The sequence below is a fragment of the Anomaloglossus baeobatrachus genome, chromosome 5 (genome assembly GCF_048569485.1).
Source record: "Anomaloglossus baeobatrachus isolate aAnoBae1 chromosome 5, aAnoBae1.hap1, whole genome shotgun sequence".
In the NCBI taxonomy this organism is placed as follows: domain Eukaryota; kingdom Metazoa; phylum Chordata; class Amphibia; order Anura; family Aromobatidae; genus Anomaloglossus; species Anomaloglossus baeobatrachus.
The window spans coordinates 513,755,657-513,773,569 of record NC_134357.1 but is presented as its reverse complement, the minus strand read 5'-3'; the positions used below and the strand labels follow the sequence as shown (position 1 = coordinate 513,773,569).

Genomic DNA, 17,913 nt, shown 5'->3' with positions numbered 1-17,913 from the left:
GAATGTCTGACCTCCTTCGCACACAAAGCTAAAACTGGAGAACCCGTGATACCACGGGGGGGGTATAGCCAGAGGGGGAGGGGCCTTGCACTTTTAATGTAGTGCTTTGTGTGGCCTCCAGAGGGCAGTAGCTATACCCCAATCGTCTGGGTCTCCCAATAGAGCGCTGAAGAAAAGTAGTTCTAATGCCTATGTACCATTGACTATTCATGTGCTATTAAAATAAATAGTATATTGCTATAAAGAATATTAGTATTCGTACCTGATTAGGATATCAGTGAGCGCTTCGTAAGTACGGGCTTTAAGCCCCCTTTTTAGTAGAATTTAGCAAGACATAAATTGGTGTAGTCGGCAGGATTACTTCGATAAGAAGTAATTAACGAATTTTTGTAATTTAGAAATTAAAAACATATATTTGGCAAATTTCCAGATTTTTTCAATCTTTTTGCATAGTGTCAAAATGTTCAGAAAACGTAAGGATAATGTTAAGGAGGTTGTTGATGAGATTCCCGGCTGGACTGAGGCTCCCTACAATCTTATAGCACATGAATTGGTCAATTGTGGATTGGCAGAACAATGGCAGAATAAGCTCAAGGGTTATAAAGCTACTGATGTTGTGAATGTACTCAGTAGTCTCCCTGTGAAAGCAGGTGATGTAGTGTCTTGTGGATTGGCAGAACAATGGCAGGATCAGCTTAAGGGTAGTGAAGCTACTGATGTTGTGAATGTACTCAGTAGTGGCCCTGTGAAAGCAGGTGATGTCAAGGGTAGTGCACCTACTGATGTTGTGAATGTACTCAGTAGTGCCCCTGTGAAAACAGGTGATGTCAAGGGTAGTGAACCTACTGATGTTGTGAATGTACTCAGTAGTATCCCTGTGAAAACAGGTGATGTAGTGTCTTTAGGACGGCGCATCTGGATTTTGGCAAGTGCATATAGCGTAATGCATGAGCGTAATCTAAAGATGCAGAAGAAAAGTTCCCAGATGGAACAAAAGATGATGGAATTAGGTGGCTTGAAAACAGTTCTGGAATGTAATACCAGACTGTTGAAGGATAAATTGGAACATTATCAGAATGTGGCAGAAAAAGCTGCCGTAAAAATTGCTCAAAATAAGTACACGAAAAGAAGAGGAAAGGTAAATAAAATCAAAATTGCTCACAATAAGTACAAGAAAAGAAGAGGAAAAGTAAATAAAACCAAAAGTACATAAAAGTATCGTCTAAGCTTCTATAAACTGGGATCCCGATACTTGGGATGTGTGGGATTCATCTTCATCATCTGATGAGGAGGATTACCATAAATGGAAGATTAAGGCTAACTCAGTAAGGAAGCGCCTAGAGAGGACAGAGAATGAGATCATCTGGGAACATGTCCGGGATGGTCAGGGGAATCTGCAATATGACGAAGATGGTAATGCCATCACAAATGAGAGAACGATTCCTCATGTAAAAAAATCGAATAACCATTGAAGATTACTCTCAGGGAGAAGTTGATAGCATTTTAACACAGTTTAGACAAAAAACCAGGAGAAGGAGAAATTCCCTGGTTGGTCAGGGTGCACGATCTTGGAGGAGGTGGAATGCACTTTGACGCCAGAGACGTGGCAAAATTTGTCACCATGTCTCGGGACCCAGTAATTCAGAGATCAATAAATAATTATTTTGTTGATCATAATGAGCATGGTACTCAAAACTTAATCATGATCCTAGCCCATGCTTTTCTGGACAAATATCCATCAGAAGCAGACTTTCCTATCAATGATAAACCTTGGTATACCTTAAAAGATGGTATGGAAAGGCTGAAGGAAGAAGCAATGAGGAATGCTCTTCCTCTTTTGGGAATGGATGATGATTATCTCCAGTACCCATTGACAGCCAGCATAAGAAATAGGCTGGTTAAACATGCTCCTCCAGCATACAACTCAGTTATTTTAACCTTAACTGTAGCGCTGACTGGAGAATCAATTTGTGTAGTTCTAGGGAGGATGAGGGAGTTACAGGATATGGGACAGTGGGATAAATCATCCCCTGGAGGCCATCTTGGTAACAGTAAGCCAATCAATCCTGATTGAAAAGAGAAATCAGCAGGGGAGGCCCCACGGGTGTCTCGCAAAGACATGTTCCAGGCTTTGCTTAAAGCCGGGATCAATAAGGAAAGGATTGATGGAAAGGAGACAGGAGAATTATGGAAGTGGTACAAACAGAAAGTTCTATCCGCAAAGCAAGTGACCACTACAAATGTGGAAGCGGGTTCAAAAACCCCCAGGGTAAAGAAATCAGAGGGAAAAGGGGAAAAAACCCCAAAGAAAGTGTCTTGGGAAGATTTTCAGCCAGTTTATCCATGGGAAGAACTGGCTGCAGCCGTTGCCACAAAGGTCACGGAAAGAAGGGCTAATACACAGACTGAAGTCTGTGTAACAAAGTTCAGAAGGAAGTGATTTACCATAGGTAGCCAGCCAAGCCCCCCTATTGATAAAAAGGGACGAACGTCCCTACGTCAATCTTAGCATACATTGGAAAGGGGGAAATGTTCAAAGAGTCCCAGCTTTGATTGACACGGGGGCGGAGGCTACTTTAATTCATGGAAACCCAGAAAAAATAAAAGGACCTTGAGTAAAAATTGCTGGACTAGGTGGTCAAGTGATCACCGAGGTCCAGACACAGGTAGCTTTGAAGATAGGTAATTTACAGTCATATGAAAAAGTTTGGGCACCCCTATTAATGTTAACCTTTTTTCTTTATAACAATTTGGGTTTTTGCAACAGTTATTTCAATTTCATATATCTAATAACTGATGGACTGAGTAATATTTCTGGATTGAAATGAGGTTTATTGTACTAACAGAAGATGTGCAATCCGCATTTAAACAAAATTTGACTGGTGCAAAAGTATGGGCACCTCAACATAAAAGTGACATTAATATTTTGTAGATCCTCCTTTTTCAAAAATAACAGCCTCTAGTCGCTTCCTGTAGCTTTTAATGACTTCCTGGATCCTGGATGAAGGTAGATTTGACCATTCCTGTTTACAAAACAATTCCAGTTCAGTTAAATTTGATGGTCGCTGAGCATTGACAGCACGCTTCAAATCATCCCACAGATTTTCAATGATATTCAGGTCTGGGGACTGGGATGGCCATTCCAGAACATTGTAATTGTTCCTCTGCATGAATGCCTGAGTAGATTTGGAGCGGTGTTTAGGATCATTGTCTTGCTGAAATATCAATCCCCTGCGTAACTTCAACTTCGTCACTGATTCTTGCACATTATTGTCAAGAATCTGCTGATACTGAGTTGAATCCATGCGACCCTCAACTTTAACAAGATTCCCGGTGCCGGCATTGGCCACACAGCCACAAAGCATGATGGAACCTCCACCAAATTTTACTGTTGGTAGCAAGTGGTTTTCTTGGAATGCCGTGTTTTTTTGCCTCCATGCATAAAACCTTTTTGTATGACCAAACAACTCAATGTTTGTTTCATCAGTCCACAGGACCTTCTTCCAAAATGTAACTGGCTTCTCCAAATGTGCTTTTGCATACCTCAGGCGACTCTGTTTGTGGCGTGCTTGCAGAAACGGCTTCTTTCGCATCACTCTCCCATACAGCTTCTCCTTGTGCAACGTGCGCTATATTGTTGACCGATGCACATTGACACCATCTGCAGCAAGATGATGCTGCAGGTCTTTGGAGGTGGTCTGTGGATTGTCCTTGACTGTTCTCACCATTCGTCTTCTCTGCCTTTCTGATAATTTTCTTGGCCTGCCACTTCTGGGCTTAACAAGAACTGTACCTGTGTTCTTCCATTTCCTTACTATGTTCCTCACAGGGGAAACTGACAGTGTAAATCTCCGAGACAATTTTTTGTATCCTTCCTCTGAATAACTATGTTGAATAATCTTTGTTTGCAGATCATTTGAGAGTTGTTTTGAGGAGCCCATGATGCCACTCTTCATAGGAGATTCAAATAGGAGAACAACTTGCAAGTGGCCACCTTAAATACCTTTTCTCATGATTGGATACACCTGCCTATGAAGTTCAAAGCTCAATGAGGTTACAAAACCAATTTAGTGCTATAGTAAGTCAGTAAAAAGTAGTTAGGAGTGTTCAAATTAAGAAATTGATAAGGGTGCCCATACTTTTGCACCGGTCAAATTTTGTTTAAATGCGGATTGCACATTTTCTGTTAGTACAATAAACCTCATTTCAATCCAGAAATATTACTCAGTCCATCAGTTATTAGATATATGAAACTGAAATAGCTGTTGCAAAAACCCAAATTGTTATAAAGAAAAAAGGTTAACATTAATAGGGGTGCCCAAACTTTTTCATATGACTGTACCTATCAAGAAGTATACGGTACTGGTAGTTCCTATACTAGAATATATTTTGGGAATTGATGTCCTAAAAGGGATGACTCTGAATCTAACAGAAGGAAAATTCTCCTTTGGGATTAAGTCTTGTCATAAGGAAATGCGACCAGTGGTGGTGGGCAAAGTCAAAATGCCCCCTGTACATGTGCCTCCAGCTACAAAAATGGTAGCTATGAAACAATATCGAATACCAGGAGGTCACAGAGAGATAGGAGAAACCATTAAAGAATTGGTAGAAACTGGGGTAATGCGCCCTACTACTACCGCATGGAATAATCTTGTCTGGCCAGTTAAAAAGACTGATGGCTCCTGGTGCATGACAAGGCAATTTGAGTGGAACAATCACTAATTTACAATATCTGGCTTTTAAAGGAGGAATTTGGGTACCAAGAAATAAGACTGGACTGACTAACCTGGGATTCATCCCTATAGAGAATATAAAAATAAGTTTTGGGACAGCTATAAATACTGTAGATGCTTTTAAACCCAGCTTAGTGGAAAGGACAATTCATGATATGTTATGGCCTTATGCCAATATGTTCATAAATGGGACTAGTGAAACTTGTAGTAACATATCGGAAAATCTAATGTGTAATGATTCCTTTGAATATCGAGCAAATGCCAAAACACATGATATTCAAAAGGAGCTTTTCAGATAATATTGCTTTTAGTTTTAATATACATAGTAGTGAAAGTGATTATATTTGTGATTCAACGTTTATTTAAACAAACCAAGAAAACAAAATTTGTGGCAAACGATATTTCTTGGTCATGGTATGGTATATTCCGAGTGATCTTCCTCTAGTGGAATACTGATGATGGAAAATAATTCCTGGGATCAAGGACCGATTGTGATACCAATGTGATATGACTGAAAGAATGAGTGTGATTAGATAGGGATCATAATCAAAAGATATAGTGATCCCAGATATTATTTGATCCATCAATAATTCAGTATCAGAGAGAGATGTCCTCTGGTTGAACCTATTTCACTATGACCAAAGAATACGTGTCAGACAGATCTTAAGCAAAACCACGATAATGAGGAAGTAACGTTTACAGTTCCACAGTCAGGAAACTTGTGGTTAGTTGAAAACAGGTGCAAGGAAGCTGGCCTGTAAAATTCACGGCACCTTGCAATATCTCCAGGAAACTGTGGTCGACGAGTTGTCAACTAACTAAATGTGCAGGAAATGTGCAGGAAGCTGCTGGTGCCCACAGCAGCTTGTGGTCAAGTTACATGAACATGACTCAGCTGTTACATGCTGGTCACCAATTAACCATTCAGAAAACACAACATTCAAAGTTTCTTATAAAAGGATCGTACTCTTTTAATGAGATTAGGGACATTTCCAGGACGCTCAAGTGGACGCACTGTTCCTGTGATGCAAGATGCCATGTTGTTTCCTACTCATTAATCGAGTCCCTCCAATGAGAAGGATTGCTACAACATAACGGTAATGTTGATGCATATTTCTGTTATTGTACACGATTCTATGACTAAAAAGTAGTTCTAATGCCTATGTACCATTGACTATTCATGTGCTATTAAAATAAATAGTATCTTGCTATAAAGGATATTAGTATTCGTGCCTGATTAGGATATCAGTGAGCGCTTCGTAAGTACGGGATTTCAGCCCCCTTTTTAGTAGAATTTAGCAAGACAGTAGCATATGTAGTTTACCCAGTGGTTAGAGCCATGTTGTTGCAGCTTTCAGGTTTGTGTGGTGTCATTATTACCCTTGTCTGTCTACCTTTCCCTGCCTGATTCTTAGTTCAGAGGTGGGGCTAGTGTCTCTCACTGGCCATCTCACTAGCCAGGGTATTTGCAGGGCTAGTGAGGGATTAGGTATCCAGTTCGGCAACAGGTTTTAACACCCCGTATAGGGACACTAAGGAACTCATGAAACAGCTTGAGGTGAGTTCAGGAGGTGAGCCCTCACCTCTGTCTCTAGCTGCAGGGCCCACCTTTGTAAAAGTGTTCTGATGTTTTACTTGTTCGTTGAGTTTTGTGTAGTGCACCAGACCTCTGCGAGTCTGCGGGCAGCTGTCACGCTGTGTATTCGAACACTCATTACTCTAAGTGTGACACCATCATACAGTGTTATGGTCACTGTGGGTGTATCGTACTTTGGAGGTGGGGGTACTGTAGGGTGATCATAATAGCATGTGGAGGAATTCACTGTGGGGGGTATCTTACTGCTTTTGGGTGCCACTATTGTTAGCATCATACTTTATGGGTGCCTTGAGAGAGGTGTCTGGGAACATTTGGGGCTTTTCAAAATGGGCAACATTATTTTGTAAGGGCTGCAAAGTTGTGAGATATGCTGATCTGAGACCCACTGAATACTATTTTATTTTTATTGTTGAGGGGCAGAATTAGGACTTCTGCTGTGGCGCCCTATGATTTCAATGTATGCCTCTGATCCTCACTTCTCTTGGTATTTGTTTAAGTATGTGTTGCTCTGTAATGTTTTATTTTGTTTGTACAAGCACCCTCTGAATTGTAAAGTGCTGCGGAATATGTTGGCGCTATAGAAACAAACATTGTTCGCACCCCTGCAATTATCTACAAAGTGAAATTGGTGATTCGCCAAAGCGAATAGCAAGTTGTACAAACCACAACTATCTTAAGATCTACAAGAATTTGGGGTTGAATTGATTCACTAATCTCTGCTTTATTCTAGTCCAATTAATGTACCAAGATATTTCATACAATAGATGGCGGCTCCTGCACCATCAACAGCGCAAATCTAAAGCTGTACACAAAGCCAAACAGGTCCGCATTCTGTAAATACAACTGTCACGATTTTTGACATGGCCGTCTACATCCAGCCTTAGCAAACTTTTTGTCTACAGCAGGACGACGTCTGAAAGGCAATTTACTAAAATTCACACAAAAACCTCCAGCAGATCCAGGAGACACATAAGATACAGAATATCCTTCCCCTGAGCTATTCCATACCTGGACGTTTCCCTCATTAAAATACTAAGTTTATTCATTAACGTGTTTTGTGGCGTAAAACACTTTGAAGAGTCACCGGCCAGATCCACCAAAGTGGGCAGAGAATAGAAGGGGGTGGTTGTATGAATACACCAAAAGTTACACTATCCTGTTGGTGTAACTTACCCTAGAAATGCTACTGCAGTCCTTAAATAAAGTAGGATTTCTGGTGAGGCTAGGCTATAGAGAAGATGTTGCGAATTAATTGGCATTTGCCACTTAATGAATTTGGTGCATTTTACCTCACCTAACTCCTTCATTAAAACTGGCGTGCACATGTGAACCAAGAAAAATTCCAACATATAAAGTTATTATAGAAGCCAATGAGTAAAATCTGAATTTAGTGGTCACTACTCACCTGGGTAGTCATATGTAAGAATCTCCTCTTTACACTGCTCATCACCAATCACATATGTCTCTATAATATTAAAATGGGTCAGATCTTCACCCTGAAACAAATATTTTAAAAGTCACAGACAGATGGAGAAGTCGCGTGAAATGATTCAGAACAGAAAAGATCATAAATGAACAAAACTGACAGCAGTAGATATCACAGAGCTGCAGGTCTCCTGTATAATCCAACCTGTCACCTCCTAATTGTAACCAGCAGTCTCCATAACCAGACAATTGTGAGAAGATCCAGACAACATCTAATGTCTATGATCAGCTTTATCCTGTCATCTCCACCAAGTATAAACCATACACTGAATGGCCACATTATTACAGACACCATCTAGGAGCGTTGGATTTACTTTGGCATTTAGGAGTTTAGCAATTTATTATGTCAAAGCAGCAGGATTACAGACCCATGGGGACATGAAAGCTTCTTACATTTACAGAAAATTAGACTGAGGAGCTGACATGCACTGAACATCCCATTCTACCTCATCCCAGAAATGCTCTATAGGTGTAGGATCTGAGGACTATGAAGGACAAGGAGGTAATAAAAAGTAATGTCATTCCAACATAGCATAACATAACATCCTTAAAAATAACAATATTATTATACTGCCCCAATAATAAAAACATCTCCCATGCTGTGCTCCTGAATAAATAATTGACCCTCTTTGTACTACCTACAAAAACTATTCCTCCCTCACTGCCCCTCCCTGTAATGTCCCTCACATGTTGCCCCTTTCCATAATGTCCCCCATAAACTGCCTCTCCCCATTATGTCCCCAATACTGCCCCTCTTCATAATGTCCACCATACTGCCCCTCTTCATAATGTTCTCCCACACTTTCCCTTTCCAAAATGTCTCTCCCACACTGTCCCTCCCCATAATAGTCCCCTTTAGTGCCTCTATACGGCCCGCATGTAGTTATTTGGCCCACGGGCTGTATGTTGTGTTGGCCCGCATTTCATGAACACCACCATTGTATTCAGGTACAGATACCTAAATGATAAGATGTTTACAACCACAGGATCCAATATCACTGAATATTTTTCCATGATCACACCATTCTTAGTATATGTTTGACATCATTATATGTAAAAACCCCAAGAAGGTTATATAATATTTGAAATAATGATCCTTGAATATCTAGCACTAGTGACTATGATTGAACTCAGATTGTTTAATTTTCATATTCTAAAAACTAATCCCTTATAATAATAATACACTACACGGTTTATTAGACATGTGTCTAATAAAATCGGATAAAAAAAAGACTGAGCAGAAGACCTTCACAGCTGCCTACACATCATAGGGAGATTTCATGACACCTTCTCCCCATCTACCTGATCATCCTGATCAACATCGGGATCTTCTTGTTTACAATCCTGTGGAAGAAGAGGACGGGGACATCTCTCCGGTGTTTTCCTCTTACTGGATAGAACTGGAGGAAAGACATACACTGGAGATCAAAATTAGAGAACAATGTATGTTTACTTGCTTTTGTCAGAAATAAGGTAATCTACATTGATCAACATTTGAAGATTTCTTTGTAAGGGATACACATTGCCATTAGAACAGTGTTTTACTAAAGATCCAAAGTTTATCACCATAAAACCTTTATTTTGCCCAAAAGGTGATGATCATAATTAGAGAACAGCAATGACTGTAGCACAGAGAAAGATTATAACTCAATTTTCTGAAGGTAACAGCAGTCAACAATCAGTAGGACGTGTACAGGCCTTTGCTTTTTATGACTTCACATATCTGCGGCCACAGTATATCATTAGTCTCTCACACTGCTCTGATGTGATTTTGGTCCACTCTTCTTCAAGTCTCTTCCATAGATCTTTGACTGTTGTGGGTTTCTTTGCCATAGCTTTGTCACCAAGGATTTTCCAGAGGTTTTCTATTGGGTTTAGATCAGGATTCTGGGCTGGCCATTTTATTGTTTCAATGATTTCTGTTTCAAGGAACTGCTTTACCCGTTTTGCTGTGTGACGGGGGCATTGTCCTGCATGAAAATTGATGGCTTGTTGAGTGATGAATGCAAGTAAAAAAAATCACGTGTTATTGAAGAAAATTCTGATACACACTTGCATTCACTTTGCCATGTTGCTGTATGAGAGCTCCAACTCCTGTTGCAGAAAACATTTCCCAAACCATGACACTTCCTCCAACACTTTTCACAAATTTCTTAACACAGTTTGGGTTCAGTCTTTCCCCAGTTTGTAGACAAACATCATGTTTACCATCAGACCCAATAAATTAACATTGTTTTCATCACTAAAATAAACAGTGGACCATTTCTCTTCTGTCCACACAACATGCTCCTCACCAAAGGTGAGTCTAGTTTCTTTCTAATGAGAGGTTTTGTCACTGCAGAGTGGGCTTTCAATCCAAATGCTCTTAAACGTTATGACACTGTATGACGAGACAGATCCTTACCTTGTGCGGTGCTGAATTGGAGAGCAATTCCAGCTGCTGTGTTGAAACCAGGGCTGTGGAGTCGGTAAACCAAACCTTCGACTCCGACTCCTCAATTTCTCTTGCACCGACTCCGACTCCTACATATATTGCTTATAGTTAGGTGAAAAATTTATTGTAATACATGAACATGTGTACGTGAACAGACATTTAATAATTTTTATGATACTATAATCAAGATATTTGGATAGAACATGAAATATATTTATTGGAATACAACTTTAGAACACAAACTGTAATAAATTGTACATATGTAATGTACAGTAGATTACATATATATCTTGTGTATATATATCTATATATATAATTGCCTTATTCTGTCTGTCTGTCTGTCTGTCATGCTCCAAAATTGTGTCACCGTGACAGTGTCACCGTGACATGTCCTTACGGTGACACAAAGCTGATTGGCCGCTGGGCTCGCCATGGCCCCGCCCCCCCACACCGATTGGCCGCTCGCCCAGGCTGCGCCCCCACACGGATTGGCCAGCCGCTCGCCCAGCCTCCGCCCCCCCCACAGATTGGCCTCTCGCCCCGGCACCCTGCAGGCATTGGCAATTCGGCCACGCCACGCCCCGCCCCCCTCACGCAACGCACGTTAGCTCTGGCCCCGCCCACCTCCCCCCGCGCATTCCCCGAACTGACAGGGCTGTCACGGAGGTGAGTACTGTACTCCCCCCCCATCCCCCATCCCCCGCTCGCACGGGAGTGGTGTGGGCTCCCGTGCGAGCGGGGGACGGGATACGTTGGCATGGTTACAAGCGCATCGAGGTCCTGTAGCGGCGGAAGATCCACACGCACACACACACACACACACACACACACACATCAGCTCACACTCACTCTCACACTCACTCTCACACACACCTCACACACACCTCACATCGCATCCACACACTCACAGCATCCGGCGATATCCCTTGCTTCTCGGCCTCGATACTGTGCTGTTGTGACCTTCCAGGACCTGACGGAGGATCACATGGCCAGAAGCATGTGGTATCTCCGGATGTTGTGACTGTGAGCGCGTATGTGCGATATCGTCAGTGTCTGTGTGTGTGAGTGTATGCGATCGGGTGTGTGTGTGTCGGGATCGTGTGTGTGTGAGTGGATGCGATCGTGTGTGTGAGTGGATGCGATCGTGTGTGTGAGTGGATGCGATCGTGTGTGTGAGTGGATGCGATCGTGTGTGTGAGTGTCGGGATCGGGTGTGTGTGAGTGTATGCGATCGTGTGTGTGAGTGGATGCGATCGTGTGTGTGAGTGGATGCGATCGTGTGTGTGAGTGTCGCCAGAGGAGGGGACAGAGAGGGGCTGAGGCTGGGGACAGAGAGGGGCTGAGGCTGGGGACAGAGAGGGGCTGATGCTGGGGACAGAAGGCTGATGCTGCGGGTAGAGAGGCTGATGCTGGTGCAGCATGGGGGATGGATTACAATGGGGGGTGCGCAGCATGGGGGATGGAGCACGTTTGGGAGTGCGCAGCATGGGGAATGGAGCACGTTTGGGAGTGCGCAGCATGGCGGATGGAGCACGTTTGGGAGTGCGCAGCATGGCGGATGGAGCACGTTTGGGAGTGCGCAGCATGGCGGATGGAGCACGTTTGGGAGTGCGCAGCATGGCGGATGGAGCACGTTTGGGAGTGCGCAGCATGGCGGATGGAGCACGTTTGGGAGTGCGCAGCATGGCGGATGGAGCACGTTTGGGAGTGCGCAGCATGGCGGATGGAGCACGTTTGGGAGTGCGCAGCATGGCGGATGGAGCACGTTTGGGAGTGCGCAGCATGGCGGATGGAGCACGTTTGGGAGTGCGCAGCATGGCGGATGGAGCACGTTTGGGAGTGCGCAGCATGGCGGATGGAGCACGTTTGGGAGTGCGAAGCATGGCGGATGGAGCACGTTTGGGAGTGCGCAGCCTGGCGGATGGAGCACGTTTGGGAGTGCGCAGCATGGCGGATGGTGCACGTTTGGGAGTGCGCAGCATGGCGGATGGTGCACGTTTGGGAGTGCGCAGCATGGCGGATGGAGCACGATGGGAAGTGCACAACACACCACACACACACACTGGGAACCACAAACAACTGCCCTACACAGACACCTACACACACAGACAACGCTGCACACACACAACACCCAACACACAAACACCGCGGCACACACAAATATACGCACATACCGCACAACACACACATTGCACAAAACATACCTCCCCCCAAAACACACCACACACACACAAACCGCGCAACACACAACGCTACAGACACACAGCGCTCCACAAACAACGCAACACACATACAACACCGCTCTCACCCCCGTCACACCCAGACAACACCCAGAACATGTACAGCGCCTACACAAACACTTGGTAACTACACACAACATATATATATATAACAAAAATCATACATGAACTACACAATACGTAAATTCTAGAATACCCGATGCGTAGAATCGGGCCACCTTCTAGTATATATATATATTACATATTGTATTACATATTTACAATTTATTAGTTTTTTGTGTTCAAAAGTTGTATTCCAATAAATATATTTTATGTTCTATCTAAATATCTTGATTATTGTATCATAAAAATAATTAAATGTCTAATGTTCACATTGTACTACAATACATTTTTAACTTAAATATAAGCATTATACTAAATGTTATTATTTAGTAAAATATTCAGCACATTCTGCATTGCACTACTGTCCCCAATTTATTACCGTATTTTTCGGACTATAAGACGCACCGGACTATAAGACGCACCCTGGTTTTAGAGGAGGAAAATAGGAAAATAAAACTTTAAGCAAAAAAATGTGGTCATGACACACTGTTATGGGGCGAGGATCTGCTGCTGACACTGTTATGGGGGTAATGTCCCCAAATTCTCTACTAAGGTACGCCATCCTGGTAATGATCCTCCTGCCTTGTATATGATCCTGCTATAAACCCCCATCCTGCTCATATACCAGCATCCTGTTCATATACCCCATCCTGTTCATATAGCCCCATCCTATTGATATACCACCCATCCATCCTGCTCATATACTCCCATCCTGTTCATATACCCCCATCCTGTTCATATACCCCCCCATCCATCCTGTTCATATACCCCCATCCTGTTCATATACCCCCCATCCATCCTGTTCATATACCCCCATCCTGTTCATATACCCCCATCCATCCTGTTCATATACCCCCCATCCATCCTGTTCATATACCCCCATCCTGTTCATATACCCCATCCTGTTCATATACCCCCATCCTGTTCATATACCCCCATCCTATTGATATACCCCCCATCCATCCTGTTCATATACCCCCATCCTGTTCATATACCCCCATCCTGTTCATATACCCCCATCCTGTTCATATACCCCCCATCCATCCTGCTCATATACTCCCATTTTGCTATATGCCCCCATCGGGCTCATATACCATCCTGGTATATGGCCTGTATCCTATAGCACAGAGAAAAAAAAAAAACGTTTATACTCACCTTTTCCTCACTCCCTGCAGCCGAACATCTTCCTCTCTGCACCACTGACCTGTGTCTGTGTGTATGTGTGTGGAGCCGTTCCCCTGCAGCACGCGATGTCTTCCTGTCTGTGCCGATCAGCTGATCAGCACAGATCAGCTGACCGGCACAGACAGGAAGACATTGCGTGCTGCGGGGGGATGGCTCCACACACGGGGACGGGTGAGTGTACTGATTCACTGCACCCCACGCTGATGATGACGCACGGGGGGCAGTGAATACAGCCGCACATGATCACTCCAGGCTGTAATTGCCAGGGGTGATCATGCGGACCGGCTCTTTACTATGCGTGCGTCCCCGCTCGTCCTCCCGCCCACCTGTCAGCGCCGGCTTCTGCGCTGAGAAATGGGCGGGAGGATGGGCATGCATATGTAATGAGCGGGCCCACGTGGTCACAGCAGGCTGCTACAGCCTGCTCGTGCCCCCGATGACCCGCTACACCGCAGCACCCTCATTCCCCGCAGCCACAGTCAGACCATAAGACGCACCCCCAACTTTCCCCCAACATTTGGGGGGAAAAAAGTGCGTCTTATGGTCCGAAAAATACGGTATATATTTTAGGAGTCGGAGTCAGTGCATTTTATACCGACTCCGACTCCACCAAAATGAGCTCCGACTCCGACTCCACAGCCCTGGTTGAAACTATTACCCATGCAGATTCTCCACATTATCTTGTACTCTCTTGATTTTGTTTTTCAAGGACGAACAGCCTTATTGGGGTCTTGAAAGAGTTTGTCACATTGTAAAGATATAATATTCTCAAAGTCACAGACTTAGAACGACCAACTTCTCTAGCTATGGCTGATAGGGTCACCCATTTGGTGTTCATCTGGACAACCTGCTGCTGGAGTGTTTCAGTCACTTTGGAACAGCACACAATTTTTGCAAAGTCAGTGCAAAGTGAAAACTTAGGCTGCCAGTTACATAGGTTTTTTTCAGATAATTCAGGAAATTAGCACCAGTGCCAAATTAACACCAATAATTTGCAGGTATCTGAAACTGTTCTCTAATTTTGATCACTGTTCTTTTTCATTTATCTCATTTACAATTTTATTATCTGCTTTACAATGAATTCAATTCATGAAATAAGCTTAAAATACTGCTAGTTTACTCATGTTAGGATATAATCACATTGTACTACAAAATGACCTCAATATTTAAGAAATTGTGTGTTGCTCTCTAATTTTGATCTCCAGTGTACAGGAACTGAATTCATTCTTTACATACAGATAATGATAAGCCGTGTGTATTTAGTCCTGTCTATTACCTGGTGATGTGAGGGGCTGGGGAACCTCCATCATGACATCCTTGTACAGATCTTTGTGTCCTTCTAAATACTCCCACTCCTCCATGGAGAAATAGACAGCGACATCCTGACACCTTATAGGAACCTGACACATACAATGATACCGTCATCCCCCGATCCCTTCATAGCGTTACTGTATAATGTCCCAGCATTCCCAGCAGTGTCACCTCTCCAGTCAGCAGCTCAATCATCTTGTAGGTGAGTTCTAGGATCTTCTGGTTCTTGATGTCCTCATGTATCAGGGGGTGAGGTGGAGGCCCTGTGATTGGGCTCAGGGGTCTTCCCCATCCCTCAGACACAGGGTCCTGACAGCGGTCACTAGAGATCTTCTTCACTACTGTGTAATCCTGGATATGGGAGACACATTAATAAATCTCACTACAGACATTTCCAGAGTCCTCACCTCTCCAGTTCTGTCCATCTGTTATTCCCATAGATAAGAATGATGTAATGTGACGTCATCAGAATCTCTCACCTCTCCAGTAATCTGGAAGAGGATCTCTAGGGTGAGGTGTAATATCCTCTCCGCCATCTTGTCCCTGTCCCTATCCATCCTTGATGGGTCAGTCAGGAGAATTCTCTTCTATAGAAGATCTGAGAGGATCCGATATTGTAGGGACCTGAATGGGGAGAAGATGACGATGTAACATCAGAAAGATCCCATGTAAGGAATCTCCGGAGCTGTTACCGGCTTCACATGATCCCTACATCCAGTCCTGGCCCCGTCCTGCCCCCGGTATAACACACAATCCACCTATAGTCACACACAGAGATTTATCACAGAATATAGACCCGGGGCCGTCAGTAACAGATAATGATAGAGCATTAATATCTCCTGATAGTGACAACATGGAGCGGGCGACGGCCATAATGGAGACTGTACAGTAACAGAGCAGCGAGCGGCGTCAGGAGGGAAGTGACCCAATCTAATCCCATACAGACAGATCTCCTGATAGAGCCGCACAGACGGGAACACGTTCTGTCTCCTGGAGTGTGAGCAGCACTGAGGGGGTTAATGTAATGGGGAATCTCCACACCCCTCCTCCTGCAGAGCCGCACACTGGATATATGGCTGTGACTAAATCCTAGTGGTGAAAGCTCCGCTCCCTCTGCCACCAGGATTTCCCCGCTCCCCTTTATCACACACAGTCTGTTCTCGTCGCCATCATTACCCGACTCTCTCCCTCTCTGCAGCTTCTTCTCTTACATGCGGCCACTTCCTACAAGGTAGAGGCTAGATCCCAGTGGGCAGAAGGACCTCTGGTGACGTCACGCCCATGTGACCGACCTCTTGTGTGGGAGGAGCCTGTAGTTCCCGGCAGTCAGTGCACAGTTGCTGTACAAGCAGCAGGATGTTTCCCATCTTCCCTGTTGCTGCTGTTTTTCTACCCCGAGGTGTGTGATATAAGAGGTCAGTAATATCTGATGGAGATTATCATGTATGAGCTTCAGGGGGAAATAAAAAGGGATTGTAGGTCACCGTCTCTGGGTGCAATAGTGTGCAGCAGTAGGTGTAATGCTCTATCTGTGGGGGGTGCGATGCTCTGACCGGGGGGGGGGGGTTGAGAGGGTGCGATGCTCTGACCGGGGGGAGGGGTAGGAAGAGAGGGTGCGATGCTCTGACCGGGGGGAGGGGTAGGAAGAGAGGGTGCGATGCTCTGACCCGGGGGGGTGGGGGTTGAGAGGGTGCGATGCTCTGACCGGGGGGAGGGGTAGGAAGAGAGGGTGCGATGCTCTGACCCGGGGGGGGGGGTAAGAGAGGGTGCGATGCTCTGACCGTGAGGGGGGGGGAAGAGGGTGCGATGCTCTGCCTGTGGGAAGGGGGGGAGAGAGGGTGCGATGCTCTGCCTGTGGGAAGGGGGAGAGAGAGAGAGAGAGGGTGCGATGCTCTGCCTGGGGGAAGGGGGGGGGAGAGAGAGAGAGGGTGCGATGCTCTGCGTGGGGGAAGGGGGGGGGGAGAGAGAGGGTGCGATGCTCTGCCTGGGGGAAGGGGGGGGGGAGAGAGAGAGAGGGTGCGATGCTCTGCCTGGGGGAAGGGGGGGGGAGAGAGGGTGCGATGCTCTGCCTGGGGTTAGGGGAGGAGAGAGAGAGGGTGCGATGCTCTGCCTGGGGTTAGGGGAGGAGAGAGAGAGGGTGCGATGCTTGGCCTGGGGGAAGGGGGGGAGAGAGAGGGTGCGATGCTCTGCCTGGGGGAAGGGGGGGGGATGCAATGCTCTGTCTGTGGGGGAGTCGCAGAGCAGCACCCGGCGTCCCTGTTGTCTTTTCCCGTTAGAGGCATGGAGCGGGGGGATAGATCCAGGAGGAGGGGATTGGAGCGGTCACTGTATATAAGGGAAGCCCATTGGATATTAAAGCTGGAGCCAGAGATCACAAAGGGCTGAATTCCACAATGATCTGTGACTGATACTGATGGGTTTATTAGCAGGTGATTATCAGCGCATTCATTATACACAGTTTATGGGAATTTGTGGCATTGTTATTATTATTATTACTAATTATTGGTCATTTTTCTTTATAGAGTTCGGGGCAATGTCCGCTCCACAGAGAATTCTTCCTCATCCACTGAATATGAACGTTTCATCTATTGGAGAGAATCCCACAAGTGACATAAGAGGATATCTCTCTGTATACATTCTCTGTGCTGTGTATTATATGGGGTGTACTTATATATTCTCTGTACTGTGTATTATATGGGGTGTACTTATATATTCTCTGTACTGTGTATTATATGGGGTGTACTTATATAATGTTTGTATTGATGCTTCTTGTAATCTTCTATCCTGGTAAGTTGTCATTTGCTCGTGTCTTGGTGATTTGATGAT

At 44.6% G+C, this 17,913-nt stretch overlaps 1 protein-coding gene across 2 annotated transcripts in view; it reads right to left on the bottom strand.

Annotated features, from left to right (window-relative positions):
* Nucleotides 1-16,334, bottom strand: part of LOC142312015 (uncharacterized) — a 57,132-nt gene extending 40,798 nt beyond the window's left edge. The window contains exons 1-7 of one of the 2 annotated variants that reach the window (XM_075350885.1): nt 16,264-16,334; nt 15,567-15,711; nt 15,259-15,438; nt 15,053-15,176; nt 9,570-9,785; nt 9,118-9,233; nt 7,736-7,826 (exon numbers count right to left, since the gene is read on the bottom strand). In XM_075350885.1, the coding sequence (XP_075207000.1) occupies nt 7,736-7,826; nt 9,118-9,233; nt 9,570-9,785; nt 15,053-15,176; nt 15,259-15,438; nt 15,567-15,644 (805 nt within the window). In that variant the 5' untranslated portion in view covers nt 15,645-15,711; nt 16,264-16,334. The remainder of the gene's footprint in view (nt 1-7,735; nt 7,827-9,117; nt 9,234-9,569; nt 9,786-15,052; nt 15,177-15,258; nt 15,439-15,566; nt 15,712-16,263) is intronic. The other variant, XM_075350886.1, reaches the window with a different exon arrangement.
* Nucleotides 16,335-17,913: the final 1,579 nt, after the last annotated feature.